Source organism: Numida meleagris, chromosome 7 (assembly GCF_002078875.1).
Source record: "Numida meleagris isolate 19003 breed g44 Domestic line chromosome 7, NumMel1.0, whole genome shotgun sequence".
Taxonomy (NCBI): Eukaryota; Metazoa; Chordata; class Aves; order Galliformes; family Numididae; genus Numida; species Numida meleagris.
This window is the reverse complement of record NC_034415.1, coordinates 12,976,825-12,995,402: the sequence shown is the minus strand read 5'-3', so window position 1 is coordinate 12,995,402 and position 18,578 is coordinate 12,976,825. Positions and strand designations below refer to the sequence as shown.

Sequence of the window (18,578 nt, the reverse complement as noted above, 5' to 3'; positions counted from 1 at the left end):
AGAGACATCTTTTCAAAAAGATTTGTGTAAGTGTTCTTCCTGTTGGGGGGAAAAAAAAAAAGTAACGTTAGCCTAGGAAAAGCAGATTTTTCAACTTGGTTTATGATGATCTGCTTTAAGGTAGTCTACCTCTAGAAAGTAGTCTGGAAATATTTGTAGACTTTGGAATGCAGTTTAAATCCAGGATATTCTTTACTGACATGTTTAATAGAAAATATTAGGTGGGAGGGGGGTGCAAATATATTACTGTAATCAGTAAGAAAAAAAATTGCATGGATGGGATACACCCGTCAGTTTTATAAATAGACTTTGAATGACATAGAAATTAGGTCTCTAATCTGAAATTGCTGTGTGTCAACAGTTTATGGGTGGTCGGCCTGGTTCTGTGACGAAAGGGGCGGGGGGCCCACGGACCCACGCCCCGGGAAAGGGAAAAGGGTAGGGAGATGGGCCTGAGAACAAAACAACGGCAACAATCTGAGGAGAAACAAACTAATTTACTGAATAAGATATCGGTATGCAAAATAACGCAATATAATACAATATAATTACAATTTAAGCTGATAAATCCAATATAATGAGAGAGAGTGTCACAAAATTAAAGGTAGGCCTTACTCTCATACCGACGGTGAGACGACTGGGGAGTGAGATGCTGCTGGGACAAGAGATGGGTGGGAAGAGAAACAGGTCTTGTGATCTGCAAGTTTTTATCTTTCCCTCTGACTGGAAAACGGTAACAGGGTCGCAAAGTCCCCTGGGAAATGTAGTAGTCCTTCTCTCCTGAGAACCAGGTGTATACACTACATGATGTTGTGATGTGGAATACCAATAACTGAAAATCATAAAACCATGACATTGTGGGAATTGACTGTAAGCCATTTGGATTCACATTTGAGATGTTTTGATCCTAGTGCTCTTCAGGTATTTGTTGTGGATGTTGTAATTCAATTTTGATCAACGTTTGGAAAGTTATTTTTCAGTAATAGTTGTTGATATGTTTTACTTCAAAAAAAAAAAAGCACTTGTATTACTTGATATCTCTTAAAAACATTTTTGACTTCATTTTTTGAGTCTTAAATATGTTAACAGAAGATTTAATGGAAAGATGGCATCTGTGAAATGAACTGTAGCAATTTGAAAATTATCAGTATAATTCTAGGACTATATTGTAAAAGAAGTGATGAGGTACGTAGAAGTATAAAAGGAAATGAAGGATCTGCGGTCACTGACTTCTGATAAATTGATACTAGCTTGTGGGACACTATCAATCATGATATTCGAAACAAAACAACATGTCTTTTTCACTCTGGTTTTCCATGTTTTGACTAGGGTAGCTGTTCACTAGTGGTAGCTTGTGTGAATGACTAAACTTAATTGAATAACAGTGATACCTGCATGTGCAATTATTGTCAGAGTTATCTGAAAGCCTATCTTAGGGACAAATTGAAACAGGATTAGGTTTATAGCTTCTTATTTTAACCAGTTTCTAAGTAAATGCTTTAATGAAGGAAGATGGGATTTTTATTTTTTCTCCTTCCTCTTTTCTCTCCCAGAGATGGAGTAAAATAAATACTGTTGTCACAATTGAGTTAATGTGATAAAACGTGAAGCGTCACCAAATCAAAACTGCCTAAAGGAAAGAAAGTCAGATAATAAGGAAAAAGCTTCCAGTTTAAATTCATCTGGAAATAGTGGTAGAAGCAAGAGGATGTGATGGCAACATTTAAGTTACATGGCATTCAAAAATAAAAGCATGGTATAAGAGTTAAGAAATTTTCAATTTGTTTTCTGTCAGCTGTTACTGTAGAAGATAATGGGGAAATTTAATTTTCCACTGGCACTCTTCACAGGAAATCAGAATGTGGTCTTAATAGAAATTGAAGACTTTATTAAGGAAGTTAAAGAGCAATTTGAAAAACTCAAGTGATGTAAGTTCCAAGGAGAGATGTTATTCATTTGAAGGTTCTGAGAAAATAGTGACACTGACAAGAATGTACAATATGAAGCCTGTAGCCCTGTGGGACTCCTTCTGCTATCCGAATGAGCAAGTAGTGAAAAATTGCATTCCTGCTCCACTTGCTGTGTGAGAAACTCATTTCCTGTAAAAGTAGATTATGGCTACACTGATTCATGTTTCATCACCACCTTCAGATTGGATCATTATAGTTCATTATATCTGTAACCAAAGGTGAAGACAAACTTCAGGTTACTTTCAGTGCAGCAGTCTAGCCATGGTTTGGAGAAAGTACTGAGAATGTGCAGCACTAGAGCACATCAAACTATTGTGCTTCCTCCAGTGAAATAAATGGATATTCTGGAGGTGCCTGTATTCATATGGAGATTTTTTGTGCATCAAAGCCAGCACATTTTTGCAGTAAATGATAGTGCCCTCAACAGAAGCAGAAAACGTACTTAGGTTGCTATGAAAGTCATGCCTTCTATGTATTTCCATGGAAATGACGACAAATACAAAGAGCACAGTAACAGTATTTGATAGAGCAAATCCTCAGCTACAAAACACTGCTTTTCAACAGTCATCACCACTAGCTATGTGTTTTTGCCAGCGGTGAACAAGAGCCTGCGTGTTGTAGTCATACAAATCTGTGCCAGCAGAGGTGACCCACTGTTTCACAGGTGCTATGGTGGCATTGTTGCTAGGAAAACGTTGCCTGTGAAGTCCCATCTTTCATCGACCTGATAAGAAGTCAGAAGATGCTGAATCTGAACCATACGGTGGATGTGGTAAGGCAGTCCAGCCAAAATTGGCAGTGTGCTGCATCGTCTTCAGACTGGTATGGGGCCTGAAGCTACTGTTCTACAAGAGAAGGGTTATCTTCTTCTCTGGCCTGACTCTGAAAGTTTGAGCCTTCAGCTTAGTCAGTGTCATGATGTAATGATTAGAGTTGATGGTTTGTCCAGGCTCCAGGAAATCCAGAAAGATAATCCCTTTCCTATCTCAAAACACAATGTACATCAGCTTACCTGCAGAAGGCTGCGTCTTGATCTTCAGTGAGGGATTCACATGTTACCGCTCCATGGACTGCTGTTTTCACTCCAGCTGGTAGTGGTGGTACTATGTCTCTTCACTGGTAATGATGTGATCCAGGAAACTGTCACCTTCAGCCTTGTCTTGGTTCCATAGATCCTGACTAGCTTGCATATTGTGTTCTTTTTCTTCCTATGTGGGCATTTGTGGGACACACCTGATGAAAACTGTGATATTCCAATGTTGCCACCATAGTTTCCAGTGCAGTTAAGTCAGTGTTCAGCTCCATTACACAGTTCCCTGGTTGTAATCTGACAGTTTGCCTGGATGAACTGTTTGAGACGCTCTCATTTGGCGATTTGACAGGTGTGCATGGCTGTCTGGGAGCATGGCTTGTCTTTCACATCACCTTTGCAGCTGCTGAAACGCACCACCCTCTGCCTCACTATAGTGACATTCACTGTTTGGTCTCCATAAATGCTCAGCAAGGATGGAGGAATGTCAGTGCAATTTTTTCTACACAGAGGAATTCAGTGGCACCCCTTTGCTTCATGTGCGCTTCCACATAAGACGTCATTCTGTCAGACTGCCCCTCTGCTGTCATCTGTCACACAGCAACAATATGTAACAGAATATTGGTGGGAGAGTTCAATCTCTACTGCAATGCCACTGACATCCATCAGTGGGCCAACATTATCAGATTGGAGACATTACTTTTGGAGCGGCCCTTGCAAATATTGGAACACCACTAATGCCTCCAGCAATTTGATACTGGGAGCAATGCTATGCATGAGAGTCATCTTGACCCAGCATGAGTTAAAAATATCACACATTTACCGAATTTCTGTTGCTCTTGGCCATTTGAACCTAAGATGACATGTAGGTGTTCTGGAGTACTGAGGATTTGTTTTTCTACAGAAGTTCTTTTAAGGTCTGGCTCCACACTGGAGATGCCTTATTTCCAGTTTCTTTGAGTGACTGCTTCATGGTGGCTCTATTCTGCTAGCAGTCTGCAGAGAAGACCTCTGCTAGGCTTTGTTGCCATAAAATCTAATGTGAGTTTCCTGTGGTCATTTTCTAATCAGAAAGCAACGGCATTTCCAGTTAAGATTCTTAGCTTCGGGTCAGTTACTCTTCATTATTGCATTAAGAATTTTCATGCCCCCTGAATCCTAAAGAAGACTGTCATGCCGAAACGCTAGGCAGTGCTTGGATCAACTGGAGAGTTCTGGATTGTGCCCATTATGTCGGAAAGCCTAGCAAGTGCAGTAATAGTGTTTGTTTCCTGGACGGTCCAGCTTTGTAGAGGAGAATGTGATGTGTAACTGGTCTTTTAATGAAGGAACTGCATGCAAAATAATTTTTTTGGATAATAGTCTATGTTTTATATGTATTGCTTAGCCACAGAAATTTCTTGTATCCAAAGCATTTGTCTCAAAAGAAATGAACTTCCTTCAAATGCTTATCCAAAGGATACACTTGGGATAATCTCTCCCAAGAGAGATTTACAGTATAAACTTTGAGCTACTTGAGCTGGAGTATGTTTTGTGAGGGTCACTTTTTAACATCTTAAACTGTTGCGTTATGTCCTTTTGAAAATACCATTTCTAGTTTCTTTTTGTAGTTTCACTGGAGGTTTTGGTTACTTACATGCTTCTTGTTTGCAATTTCCAGACAAGTCAACGCTTAACACAGCTAGCATTTTGGCTTGCTATTTTTTTTTTAAGGCTAAAGATTTTTATCAGCATCTTTCTGCCAGCCATAAATTATTGTATCTACAGACTCCAGACAGAGGTATAACAAGTCTTGATTGTATTTTAAATACTTGGTATTTCCTGTGACTTGGACTTAGCTAAAGAGGAGCTGCCTTTTGGTTCCAGACATACCTAGTTTTCATTATTTTAATTCTTTATTCTGAGTAAACTCTGGTTCCGGAAACTGGAATTAATCCCTATCTTAGTGGATTCTAGAAGGTAGACTTTGCATTGCCAATATTGTTTCATCTGAATTTTAACCAGAAGGATTTGTTGAGATAAATGTCTAGATTGTCAAGTTTTTATTTTTATTTGATCTGTGTTCTTTTATTTTCCTAGTACTTGAAAGTTCTAGTAGTACAAACTTATGTGTTCTTGTACATTGATTGCTAATGGTGTTAATTCTTTTAAACAATTCCATAAGCCCTAGTGATATGTCAGCTGTGATAATACGTCTTATAGGAAAGGACAACCTTGCTAACCCAGACATAGTGAGGTGTCTACGGGATGTTCAGTTCCCGGATTCATCGCTCTATGATAATAGCTATGTTGCTTTCCATAGCCAGCAGGCCTAATAGTTTCATGCAGCACTTAATTCGAAGTAGTAAGGCTGTCCAGAACTTGAATGTGTTGGAAAGTGCATTGCAGGTATAACTAAGCTAGCTTGCTTTGGTGTAGAGGTGATGTGTTTGTCTAGTATTACTCAAGAGAAACAAAAGATCTTGCTTTTGTATTTGAAAATCTGGGGTTTTCTACTGAATGATCTGTGAGTTTCTTGGAAACATAAAATAACTTGCTTTAAAAAGTTTAATTTCTTCTGTGTATCTATACACACTTTGTGAAAGCATGCTCAAAATGCAATTTGAATTAAATTTGTCTGATGTAAAATGAAAATGGTCAAAGTGTATGTAATTAGAGTGACGGAGAAATATTTCCATGTAGTGGAAATGGAGAATGTTTCCATATAGTTAGAAGTGGTACCGTGTTAAGAGTTCATGTGAGTTCTGTTGTTAGTAGGCATCCACTAAGAAGTAACAATTGTGCAAATAAGATCTTCTTTTTTTAAGGTGTAGCAATAGGGTAGCAGGTAATGCTTTCTGGTTTTTTTCGTTGTTTTTTTCTAAGGGGGGAGTAAAAGCAGGCAGGAACAAATATGCTGGTGTAACATGTAGCCATCTACTATGTGGTAAGCAAGCCTAGGTTTTTTGATATCTTCTTAGGTCAGCTTTTTTTGTAGACTTCTACTAGTGTGATTTTTATTTTTTTGACTTTTTGAGAAATGTCTGGCATTTTGTCTGCATTAAAGCTATACTGTGGAATACAGGTTAATTATATTCAACAGAAGTTTGCACTAAAATCTCTGCACCTTCCTGCATGAACAATCAGTTGGTAAGAGAAATAAACATCAAGCATCCTGCAATCATATTGAGAGAGGTTAATGCATTGTAATCTTAATTGGCTTTAAGCTAGACAGTAAGAGGGATAAGTAATTACATACTGGCCAAGTGCAACCAACCTATATTGTGTATTATTTTAAATAAATTGTTTCCTTTTTGTAGGCCCTAGATGGTCAGAATATTTATAATGCTTGCTGTACCCTACGGATTGATTTTTCCAAATTGGTGAATTTAAATGTGAAGTACAACAATGATAAAAGCAGGGACTACACTCGTCCTGATCTTCCATCTGGTGATGGACAGCCAGCGCTGGACCCAGCTATTGCTGCAGCATTTGCAAAGGAGACTTCTCTTCTAGGTATGACTGACTTTATTGTTACGTGTTGCCAAGTCACTTGATGAAAATATTTATTGGTCTTAAATTGCAATAGTGTCCTGAGGCCTATTCAGTTTATGTTGCAGTGTGAATTGTAGTAATGCAACTGCATGATCTTTAGAAGCCCTGGGGATGTGGATGAGAGAATGCATGAGAAATGCACTAACTATAAATAAGTTCTTACTCTGAATGCGTGTCTTCAGTTGAAGTGTTGTCACATCCCCTTTATTTTTCCATTGTTTGGGACACAAGTAACTTAAACTGCAGTTGTTGAAAGTGTTCTGAGCATGAGCGAAGTCAGTCATATTTATCTTGGTTATTAATGGAGTTTTTTTTATTTGAAGAGAGAGAGAGGGAGGTACCTTTTCTGACTCTGCTAATGACCAGTTGGGTGAGCTTGGTGTATCTTAACTTTGCTTCATCTCTCAAATAGAAATACTATGATCTTTGTGTTAGTTTCCTCTTTATCATTTTTATTTCCTCCATGTTGCCTTATTCTCTTTTTACAGACTTGGAGCTCTACTGCTGCAAAACTTCACAAAAGGGCTCTGTTGGTATTATTGCTGCCTTAGCCATTCAAATAGTTGTCAGAATGGGAGTTATACTTGTTTGAGTATGGAAGTATGAAGCCCTTACTCTGTGCAAAGGAAAAAAGGCACAAAATAAATGACATCAGTATGAAAAGACAAAACAGAAAAAACTTGAAAGCCTAAATGGGTGCTTATACATGCGGTTTATGGCTGCATTTTTATTCAGATACTCAAAAGGAGAAAAGTGAACTTTCAGGTGTTCTCAGAGTTATAAGATGAAGGTTGGAAAACTATGATGTGTGAAATATGGCAGGATGATGGCAATGACCTTCCTCCTGCTTTTTTTAATCTTCATATTTTATTTTTTTATTTGGTTTAGAATTGTCTTCTGTAATGTCAATTGTGATAAAGATAGCTTCAGAGTGTACTTAGGTAGATTGTCTGCCATTCAGTATTCACAGATGGTTCCCAAAGGGCATGTTTCACCACAAAAGAGTGGAGCTCCATTTTGAGCTTGATGTGACACTCTTCAAGTTGTATTGCATTTGCATCAATGCTGTGCTGCACCCTTAGCATTTTTGTTAAAACTCTTGCTACAGCTGTTTTTGTGTGTGTGTGTGTGTGTGTGTATAAAATAATATATATGAGATCTCTAACAGAAAATGTGGTAAGACCTCAGTTTTGACTTTGGCTTCTGTTACATTATGCTGTTATACAGGGGATTGTTGTACAACTTTGGTGCTTTTTTGTAAAGTGTGTAATATAATCTGTGTCAGAAGTGAGATTTAAGTTGAATGATTTTATGAGTGGAGGTTTAGTGACAGGATGAGACTCTTATGTTAGTCTTGGTGTTTCAATCTGTATGATTGAATATCATATATATATAATATATATCTTAGTTTCCTTCTACATGGAATTAACCCTCTTCTTCAGTAGCTGTAGCTTCATGATGTGCCATAGTAAAACCTAAAATGTGAAACGTCTTGATCTATTAAGCATAGATTTTAAGAACCTGCTGTTGTTTCCCTAAACCCTTTCAGGCTAAGTATAAGAAGGCAAAGAGCAAAGTAACGAGTGCCAGTAGGTAGTGGCTACTTGACATAGTCATAAAGAAGTTTGTAGCGCTAGGGACTAAATCCAGTTCAGTCATAGTTACACATACCTACATTAAGAGGATTACTCCTACTACGTATTGTTTTCACACACAATTTCACATTTTGTTTTTAGTATAGCTTTAATTTGCCTGTTAATAAAATATTGTTAGTAATTTGTATTTCAGAAGTTGCACAAAAAAATACACTAGGAATAAGTAATACATGACATGCTGTGTTGAGGACAAAGGCTCAGTGGCTAGGAGGAAGGGTCTATAATGTTTGTATGTTTTCATTAATACCCAGATGAAGCAAAATCCTGTTATCCATGATTGCTGGAAGCTAAAGTTGACAATGACCAAGCTTTCCAGTACAGTGCATCTTCTTGATAAAGCAGCGACAGTTTCTAAACAGTTACAGATAAGTCATTAAATAAGCAACAGTGAGCTGAGTGATGATCAATAACCATAACATAAATTTTATTCATAAAACAAAATTTTGACTTCTGTTGAGTAGCAAATGTTAGAGACCTACAAATTAAGAATAGCTTTTTTTATGGATTTGTGATAAGTCTGACCCTTTCAGGAAACGAGGGCTGTGTGATATATAATAAAGTAGAAAATTGTTGCACATGTAGATTATCCTGGCTCACACGCATTGTTACTTGTTCATGTACTGCATCCTCAGCTCTGATAAATGTTAAGTTGTCAGAAATCTTAGAGACTGCAGATTGGACATATTTTCAATGAGTCTTATCTTTTGAATGAAGGAGAAAATCACTAATGAACCAAATGGCTTGCTTTCTAATGACTTACTGAAATTAGGCTTTTTTTTTTCCCCTGGAATGCATATCTTTTTGTATGTGAAGTGGGAAAAAAGTTAAAGGAGATTTTTCAGTGAAAAAAGAAAGCCTTTTGAGTAAATAGCTGCTATATTGTAATGAACCGCTAAATAAAAACAAAATGCTAAATAAAAACTAATTATAATTGCAACATATATAATAATTTAACTTCAGTTTAGCTGGTTGTTTATTACTACAGCTAGAAATAGGCTGTTGTTATGACTTTCACAGTATTATTTCTTGCTGTCTTCCCTAGACTTTTTTGTTATAACTTTACACTATTTCCCCTTCTTAAAATTCTTACTGAATCGATCTGTTTCAGGATGACAATTGAAAACGTTTTTGTATGAATGCTGTTAAGTTAATCTTTGGTTTTGACTTCATCAGTAGGACCAAGAATGTCCTGTAGAGACTTTAGTGCTGTGAAGAATTTTGGCTTTTAAGGTATCGGTTGCGTTGTTACATCCAATTATGGAAAAAGCCATAAGAACTTTGTGAGCCATCTTCAAATTCCTTTATTTCTTGAAGTGCTGGACTAGCTTAGAGTTTCTAAAGCTATGAAGAGGTGCTTTAGACACATGAAAAGACTTGAAGCACTCTAATATTTTGACATTTTCTCATACCTAAATGGTTGCTGCTAAGGTAGTATAAAATAAATTGTTAGCTGAAAATCTGTCACACCTTACCATCATTCTTCACATTTGTGTCTCTATGACCTGTACAGTAGCTGAGTGTAAGCAAATTTGAAAGTCAGTATATGTGAAGCAAAGCACTTAAATTAACATTTCCAAAACATAACTTCTAGAGCAGAACTGAATTTTTAAAAATTTTTACTTGAGAATTTGCATTTTCTATTCCCAGATTTCCTTTTGTATCACAGTCTGCTTTTGGCAGTAAGCTGCTTTGTTTCATCGGGAAGGGTACTTTCTTTAACTGTCTCTTTTATATGTAGGTTTTTCTTGAGAGTAAAGCCTTATTCTTCAGCTTTACCCCAAGAACAAAACGGATATTTATGTTAGGTGTATAGGTTTGTATTTACACTTTTCCTGTTTCACAGAATTGGTTTTAAGAAACAGTCATCGCTATGTGTTTGTGTGCTGGCAGTGGTCTAATTTGATATCCTTTCTCTGACAGATGCTGTTACTTCAATGTTCTCACATAGAATACCTAGGACAGCCTTAATAATGGGTGATCACATGTTAGCATACCTGAGAGAAGTACTTTCCTAGACCCCAAGTAGCTAGTGCTTGGCTTATGTGCTGAAGCATGTTGTATATCACTTTACTTAATATAGTTGGCTGCTGTTTCCATAGACCATCTAATACTGTATGAAATGCTGATAAGAGCTTTTGCCTCAATGGAAGAAAGACAAGTTAAGGTTTTTCATTTTGTTCTATATTACCGACAGTTCCACAAATAACACAAGTAATGCAATAAAAAGGTCATATTTATTGCCTCAATTCAAGTAAATTTTCCCTTAATCTTGTCCTGAGAGATTACTAGAATTTTCTAAATATTTTCATTGCTTAGTACTTTATGTATCTCTGATTTGGTCTGTGAATACTAACGCTATGCTATTGTTTTATCAGAAAGCGTTCTGTATCTTTAATTTCCTTTTTTAGAACGTGTTTTTACTTCAATGTGGGCTTTGACAGGAAATGACCAGAAAATATTTTTCAAAATGTTTTGGTATCATACTTGATCAGTAACGGTAAGATCAGTAAAACAATTTAGAAAAATAGGGATTTATGTCCTGTTCCCTTTGAGGAGACATTTGTCCAGCCTGGGAAAATCTCGGGTTTTTTTTGTTTGATTTTCATCAATTTGTTTAGCAAAAGGTAATTGAAGAGTAGGAATAAATACAGAAGTATTTTCTAGATAATTTATAATTGTATAATAACTTCTTCCCCTCCTTTGGTAACAACCTTCCTCTCCCTCCAAGTTTTCTCTTGTGATACTAAATCTGGGGTATTTTTCAATATACACGTGGCTATGTTTACTATTTTCTGCTTAATATTTGGTTCACTGACTGAAACTGAAAATCTTTGATTTTTTCCAGTTGTCTTCCTCTAAAATAAAACAATGTGGGAAGAAAGTGGTACGTAGTGTAAAAGATTATATTTAGACTGTCTACCTGATGTATTGGAAGACTTGTCAAAAGCTTTGTTACCTTAGCATCATCGTACAAACATCTGAAATTTTGCCAAAATTTGAAATCTGAAAAGCCAATTTCAGTAGAAAAAGCACTTATGTAAAAAGAACAGAAACAGAACTTATTTTGCTGCATAAATGTCCTTTTACTGGACTCTGTAAAATGTGCAAATAAAAATTTGATTAAAGTGTGATAAGGATGTACCTGTATGAGCTGTCTTCAGTGCACGTGTGTCGCAGGAATCTTTGACAGCTCCTGGAATTAGCATACTCACCAAGTACAGCAGTGACATCACCAGGCAAAACAACCGGATTTCTGTAGGGTCTGAGTTTCCTTGGAAGACTGGTAAAGATAATATAACTGTGGAATAACCAGTTTGGTGCAACCTTGTGCCTCCTCACCTCATTTATGGTGTGAGAGATGGATAGGCCTTTTCACTTGACCTGCTCTAGAATATATAGCACGAAGCATCAAGTTGAAGTGAGCAATACCTCTCAAAGGGTGATGCAAATACAGTTCTGGTGCACAAGAATGCTTATTTGAAAAGAGGAGAGAGTAGTTTTTGTACCTCATCTCTTCTTTGAAGACTTGATTTGAACAATATTTAGCATTCCTATCCCTTGTGTTCACTTAATTCATTTTATAACTCTCTGGACAACTACAGCAGTTAGAATGGTCTGCTTTGTAGAGTCGAATTCAACATTTGTACTGATACAGGTGTTGTTTTCTTAAGCAACTTGTGTGTGTTTCGTAAAATATGCTTTATTTTAAAATTAGGGCTTCCTGTTGCAGCTGTTCCAGGAGCTCTGAGTCCTCTGGCTATTCCAAATGCTGCTGCTGCAGCTGCAGCTGCTGCTGCTGGCCGTGTGGGAATGCCTGGAGTCTCAGCCGGTGGCAATACAGTTCTCTTGGTTAGCAATTTAAATGAAGAGGTCAGTGAAATAATTTGACTCTTTTTTTTTCCCTCTTTACCCATACTTCATTGGTCATCATTTTATTTCTTTGAATTTGGCCTCATATTTGGATTTTAAGCTCATAGTATGTTTGCTGTTGTATTTTTTTTATTACTCACTACTCCACCAAAGTTAATTTTGAAGTCATTATTGTTAAATACTTCTGTTTTTGAGGTAGCTAATGACTTTAAATGTTCATTGATAGTTGGCTACCTATTTTTTCTAAGAAAAGTGTGGTAACTATTGCATGTTTGACATCTGAATTGAAAGTTTTTTGTTTTATTTTGCAGTTATATTCATTTAAACTAGAATTCCTGTTTTGTTTCTTCTAATTGTTTGCTGCTTCATTTCATGCTTGTATCTCACATTGTAAGGTCTTAATTTATGTGGACTACTCTAACACATTTTTCTTTAAAGGTTCTCCCAAAGATCTTGACGAAGCACTCTTCCAGTCTCTCTTAGTAATTTTTTTTCATTGCAGTTACTCATTTGTCTAAAAATAATAAGGAAAAATTGACAAAGCACTTTCACCATAACTGTATCTTTCTTGCTAACTCTGAAATCTAAAGGAGTTTGTTTAGTTATGCATCCTTACCGTCCTTTATATTTATTTTGATGGCTGTGAAAGCTGGTATGAAATGTGGGAAGTTTGTTTCAGTCTAGCTGTTCCATTTTTAACTGGCCTCTGTCGCTACAAATCATTGAGCTTATTTTATCATCCGGTACTATTTTGTCATCCACAGTCTTGCATGTTAAAATATTTTAGGTCAGAGTGCCATTTTGAAAGATTTTTTGCCTGCATTTCATAACCAGCCATGCTTATGCAGTTGAAGTTTAAATTTTAAAATTTCTATTGCATGCTTTTTTATTTATTTTCGTGTTGAGATGAAATGCTGTAGTTTACTCTTGATATGAATGTACTTTACCCATATTTGTCTTGGGTGACTACATTTTACTCAGTTTTTCTTGTACAGTACATAAACCAACCATTTTCTGACCAAATTCCTGCATTTCCTATGTACTGACCTATATTTTATTTTTTTGTTCCCCACTTATTTTTTTTTCTTCTGCATTGCTGTTTCCCCCTCCCCATTTCATCCTTTTCCCTTTGTGTTCAACTTCCCTTTCCTTGTCTTTACCCAAATTCCCATGCCCCTCCCCATTTTACCCTTTTCTCCTCGTCTTTGTCTACGTTCCCTGTCTTCATTCCCTATGTTCATGCTTCTGTGCTTGAACAAAATGTTCCTCGGACCAACTTGCCCCAATTAACCGCCTTGAAACCATGATCCATGACCACCTCACCATTCTGCGGGAACCACCCTTCGTTATGGATGATCTGTTCATCTCCGCTCTTCCTCGACTCTTCTCTCTTCTTGTCTTACGCTGCTTGCTCTTCTCTCCTTCTAAAGATGGTTACGCCCCAAAGTCTGTTTACCCTCTTCGGTATGTTATTGTTAGCACTATACTTTTATTATTGATTTGATTTTGTTCTGTTTTGTTTTTTTTTTGTTGGTTTTGTTTTGTTTCACCTTAATTCTTATTTGTAGCTAGCACTTTGGCTTAAAATTGAGTAGTAAATCTTTTGCTGTTTTTCTTTTGCTGTTTAAAACTCTCCATAGACACAGATTTTCTTTTAATGCATGCTAATATATTTTGCACGGTCTTTAATTTAATATCATTCACATAGCTTTGAGGGTTTATCAGAAATTCTTTTCAAAACTCACTATTCAAAATCTTTATCTCCTTTATTCATTTGTGAGAGTGTTGAGTTCGAGCGAGTGATTTTGTTGCTGTCTGAATGTTCCATTGGTATGTCAAAATATGTAACTTAGTTGACTGGCTTTAAAATAAACTTTTTCTTTTGGGTTACCTTTGACTTTGAAAAGGTGTTTATGGTGATGTGCAGCGTGTGAAGATTTTATACAATAAGAAAGACAGTGCTCTTATACAGATGGCTGATGGAAACCAGTCACAGCTGGGTAAGATTAAATTTCTATTTATATTGCCCAAAAAATAAGCTGTGTAAAATCAGATGAACTAAGCATGTTTACATCTGAAAGTTCTTCTTGTATCCTAGTTACCCAGAAGATCTGAAGTCTTATTTCATCCACGTGTATTCCCAAAAGCCTGACAATGTAAATGAATTCAAAAGTTGAAACACGTGCGCTGGCTTTCTAAATACTCATGTACTCTGCAGACCTAGTTTTTGATTAGTCTTCTGGCACATAAACCTTCTGATTTTTCTCATTTTTTTCTTGTTTGAAGGGCTGTGTATAATGTATCACATTGAGGAAACCTGTTGTCTCTTTCAGCTATGAGCCATCTTAATGGACAAAAAATGTATGGAAAGATAATTCGTGTTACCCTTTCTAAACATCAGACAGTTCAGCTACCTCGAGAGGGACTTGATGATCAAGGGCTGACTAAAGATTTTGGTAATTCACCTCTGCATCGGTTCAAGAAACCCGGTTCAAAAAACTTTCAGAATATATTCCCTCCATCTGCGACGCTTCATCTATCCAATATTCCGTAAGACTTGCCTGTCAGGAAGCCTGTAGTATTTTATGTTAATCATAACACAGAGGGTTAATTAATGTTTTCTGGTTATGCTTGTTTTTTGTCTGTAGACCATCAGTAGCAGAAGAGGATCTACGCACACTGTTTGCTAACACCGGGGGCACTGTGAAAGCATTTAAATTTTTTCAGTAAGTAATTTTTCTGTGCATAGTCTTAGCAAAAGACAGGCTAATTGCATTTTTTGTAGCATGTCTTAAGGAAAAGTGCGTAGAGTATAGCAAACATTAGAAACAGCTCCTGTAGTGTTCGAGTTCCTAATGCCATTACTTTGTTTCAGAAGAGATCACAAGATGGCACTTCTTCAGATGTCAACAGTAGAAGAAGCTATTCAAGCTTTGATTGATCTTCACAATTACAATCTTGGAGAAAATCACCATCTGAGAGTTTCTTTCTCTAAGTCAACTATTTAAAAAGGCAGATTGAAAATGAGGGTGTATTGCATTGTTTGGTGTTGTCACCTATTGACTGTTCAGGAGAGTGGGGACCAGAGTTTGTCTTCTATTTTTGGATTTCTTTCTGTTTTCCATGCTGTTATCATTCCTTGGTTGTTTGAAAAATAAGAAAAAGAATTTAAGAGCAGTGGTACTAACTGCTGTTGTCCAACTGTTGTTTAGATAAACCATCACTTTGTTTAAAAGATTTCAAGTGAATACCACAGTTTTTCAACTTAGTTGACATATGTGCCTTATAAAGGAAAGCTAGTACTGCTGGAATTGCATAACTAGTGAAAACGAATTTGGTTGTCTGGGGCACACAGTTACATGATAATTTGAATATGTTTAGGCAGGGGTGTGTAAAAAGGTTAAGCTTTTGTTTCTCCTGCTTGGAATTGATTTTTTTTATCTGCTGGCTTGTCACTTATTTTTCTTTTTAGTTGGATAAGATACATTGTACTGAAAGAGTAAAACATTGCTATTTGATTTTGCTACTTCTTGCTTTATGCTTTTTTTTAAAAAAAAAAAAAAAAAGGCCTTTTGTATTTTATGATTCTGGTCTAGATTCAGTTATGAATGTAGGCATTTGTTAAAATTACCAAGGTACAGAATATTAATTTCTTAAAGGACGCGAAGTGACTTCTGTGACTTTGAGCCCTATGTGGAAAGCATTGTGGAATCTTAACCTTTTTGTACACACTCTTGTTGGATGTATCATATAAATGTCAGCACTAAGTAATGTCTTGTTTGTGGCTGAATATTTTTCGTAGATGTTTTTGAAGTTGACATGACTTATGTGCATTTAAATATATATTGCCATCTTTAGTTTGTAATTAAGATATGGAATATGGTTGTGGATTTCTGAGCATGTACAGACTGGTCAAGCTAGTTCAGGAAATGGTGCATGTATTTTTCAATGATGAAGAAAGCTCGCTGCAAACAAACACTTGCAGGATATTTTGTGGCAGTTTTTTAAAACTGACAACAAGGTGGGACCAAAGTTTATGTGCCTTTAGTCTTAATTTACCTTACATTGTAATATTCAGTTTTAATAAATCTCTTCAAAATATTTTATATTTAGAAATTAATCTGACTTTACTATAAACATGGCTCAGAATCTACAGATCCAGTTAATTTGAAAGCAGTTCTCTGTCAGTCTGAACTGTTACCTTGATTCTGTTTAAATGACCAATACTTTTTGAAATTGATGTACTTAGTTTCAAGATTCATAGATTCTGTTATCTATGTAGAGAAAATGGTCATGTATATTTTCTATTAGTTGAGTTTTTACATCTTTAGAATTGTAAAATTCAGTATAGTTTGAAAGTGGCACAATTAAAAATTAATTTTCTAACAAAGTTGGGAGGTTTGATGGTTGTTTAATTTCATTTTGTGTGTACCCTGCTTACCTCTGTAGCATGCTCAATAAACACTTCTGTAGCTCTGTATTCACCTTTTCTGTCTTTCTCTGCTGCTTTCTCTCTCCTCCTCCTCCTCTTTGTTTTTCACTTCTACTGTGCTTCTAAATTCATGTTTATTCTCTGCCAGGGTGGGAAAAGCATAATAGTTAATAAATATAATGTTACAGCTTTTTACTGTAAATCTGATTCTGTGAAAAATACCGGATCTTTCAGAAAGATAGTGACCCTTTTGCAGGCATATGCAAACAAATTAAACATTTCCCACCCTGTTATAACTGCTTTAAAGACATAACTTCTATTTGTAGTTTGTTAGCTTTCTCTTTCTATCTTTTCAGTTTTTAAGCAGATTTATGCACTAATAGGTCTCAGGTTTGCCATGCTCTCTTGCTGCAGTTTCATTTTTCATTTTTGTCTGCTAAACAATTTCTACTAATCATACAGTATACTTGTGGGTTGAAATAACGAAGTTGTTAGCTTAGTGGACCATACTTTTCTAGATCAGGATATTTCAACTTCTTAGAGACATGGGTTCAAGCGAATGTAAAAACTGTTTGGGCACTTTAATAGTGTTTCAACGTGCTATTTTGGATTGATTGTCATTTTCTTTGTTCCATGTGACTGTTTTTCTCAATTAAAAGTAGGATTAAAATTTTTACACAGCCCCCTGTTAAGAGTGAATGTACAATCTGGAAGTGTTACGGTGGTAAAAGGCTATGACAATCTTCAGTTCAAGGCATTTTTTTCTGTCACTTCTCCAGTACAACTGCTGTAGATTACTTTGACCCAATGCCTGGTTTTTGGGTTGGCTTTGAAATCGATAAATAGCTATCAGCTATTTAAAAGTCATGGTATAACTAAGGGGGCTTTCATTAGTCTGCACTGTGTGAAACAGAATGTATTAAGTTCTACCTGCTTTATCAGGAATACACCCAAGTTCTGAATTTTATTTCATATATCACAGTGACCACCTAATCTGAAATACTGGTAAAATCGGGTTTTATGAATGAAAATTCTGAATCAAAATGTTACATCGGGCCTGAAACACCTAAAGGTATGGATACAACTGTCTCACCCTTGTCTTGAGCAGTAGTTATGGAACTCATGGAGCTGCTGTCTCAAGCTTTTCATCTATACTGTATGATGCTACATACGTGCTTAAATGTTTCATATTTCAGAACGTGGTTTCATGTTTCAAATAGAAATATGATCTGAAACTTAGTATTCTTTGGGTACTCTGAAACATCTGTCTGCGGTGCTTGAGCATTTACAAATACGGGGTGGTGGTTTTGTTTTGTTTTGTTCTTTTTTTTACATATTTCCTTGATGTAGGTTTCTGTACTTCTTTTCTCAGATTAAAAAGTTCTGTGACAGGTCTCAAGAGAGAGAACAGATACCGAATTTGATTTGGTATAAATTCTGTAGTTTATTTTTTCATTTATGTTATTTTTTTTATCAAAATTATGTGAAAAATTGAAAGTAATTATAGTCATAAACAGTATGAAGGAGGTTTTTTTTAATGAATTCAGTGAGTAAAAACTACTGTTTCTTTGTTGATACTTAATCTTTAAAGGATGTCTTTAAATATCTTCAGAAATAACAGGTTTTATGTCCTAACTTTCCAAAGCATGTTGGTTCTTCTGTTTTGTATGTAAATTTGTTCAGTTTTATTGTAAAAGATATATAATATGTATTTTTAAACTCTTAAGAATGTGAAAGTGCAAAGAAGCATCGTTACTAAAATTAGAAATAAGGATTGTGAATAACTTAATCCCTTCCATGGAATGAGTCTAGATTATTACTGGAGTTTTGCCATAAACATATTGATACTCCAAACTTAATTTCAGGTTTTTAAAAAATGTTTTTTTGACATTAATAGAAATTGGTTACTGATTTTTGATATTGATTAGATCGTATCCAGAAGTGTTAGTCAGGAAATACCCACTGGCAAATACAGCATACTGACAAAGTAAAACAAAACTTGATCTCATTCTGACTCGTAATCATAGTAATACTAATACTTCTGAGTTAAGTGAATGTAATTTAAAGTACTTGTATTTATTGTGGTT

At 35.8% G+C, this 18,578-nt stretch overlaps 1 protein-coding gene across 7 annotated transcripts in view; it reads left to right on the top strand.

Annotated features, from left to right (window-relative positions):
* Positions 1 to 16,449, top strand: part of PTBP2 (polypyrimidine tract binding protein 2) — a 46,854-nt gene extending 30,405 nt beyond the window's left edge. For 4 of the 7 annotated variants that reach the window (XM_021404532.1, XM_021404527.1, XM_021404533.1 and 1 more), the window contains 7 exons: positions 6,300 to 6,495; positions 11,905 to 12,059; positions 13,490 to 13,523; positions 13,967 to 14,059; positions 14,393 to 14,609; positions 14,708 to 14,785; positions 14,935 to 16,449. In XM_021404532.1, the coding sequence (XP_021260207.1) occupies positions 6,300 to 6,495; positions 11,905 to 12,059; positions 13,490 to 13,523; positions 13,967 to 14,059; positions 14,393 to 14,609; positions 14,708 to 14,785; positions 14,935 to 15,067 (906 nt within the window). In that variant the 3' untranslated portion in view covers positions 15,068 to 16,449. The remainder of the gene's footprint in view (positions 1 to 6,299; positions 6,496 to 11,904; positions 12,060 to 13,489; positions 13,524 to 13,966; positions 14,060 to 14,392; positions 14,610 to 14,707; positions 14,786 to 14,934) is intronic. The other 3 variants (XM_021404529.1, XM_021404528.1, XM_021404531.1) reach the window with 3 other exon arrangements.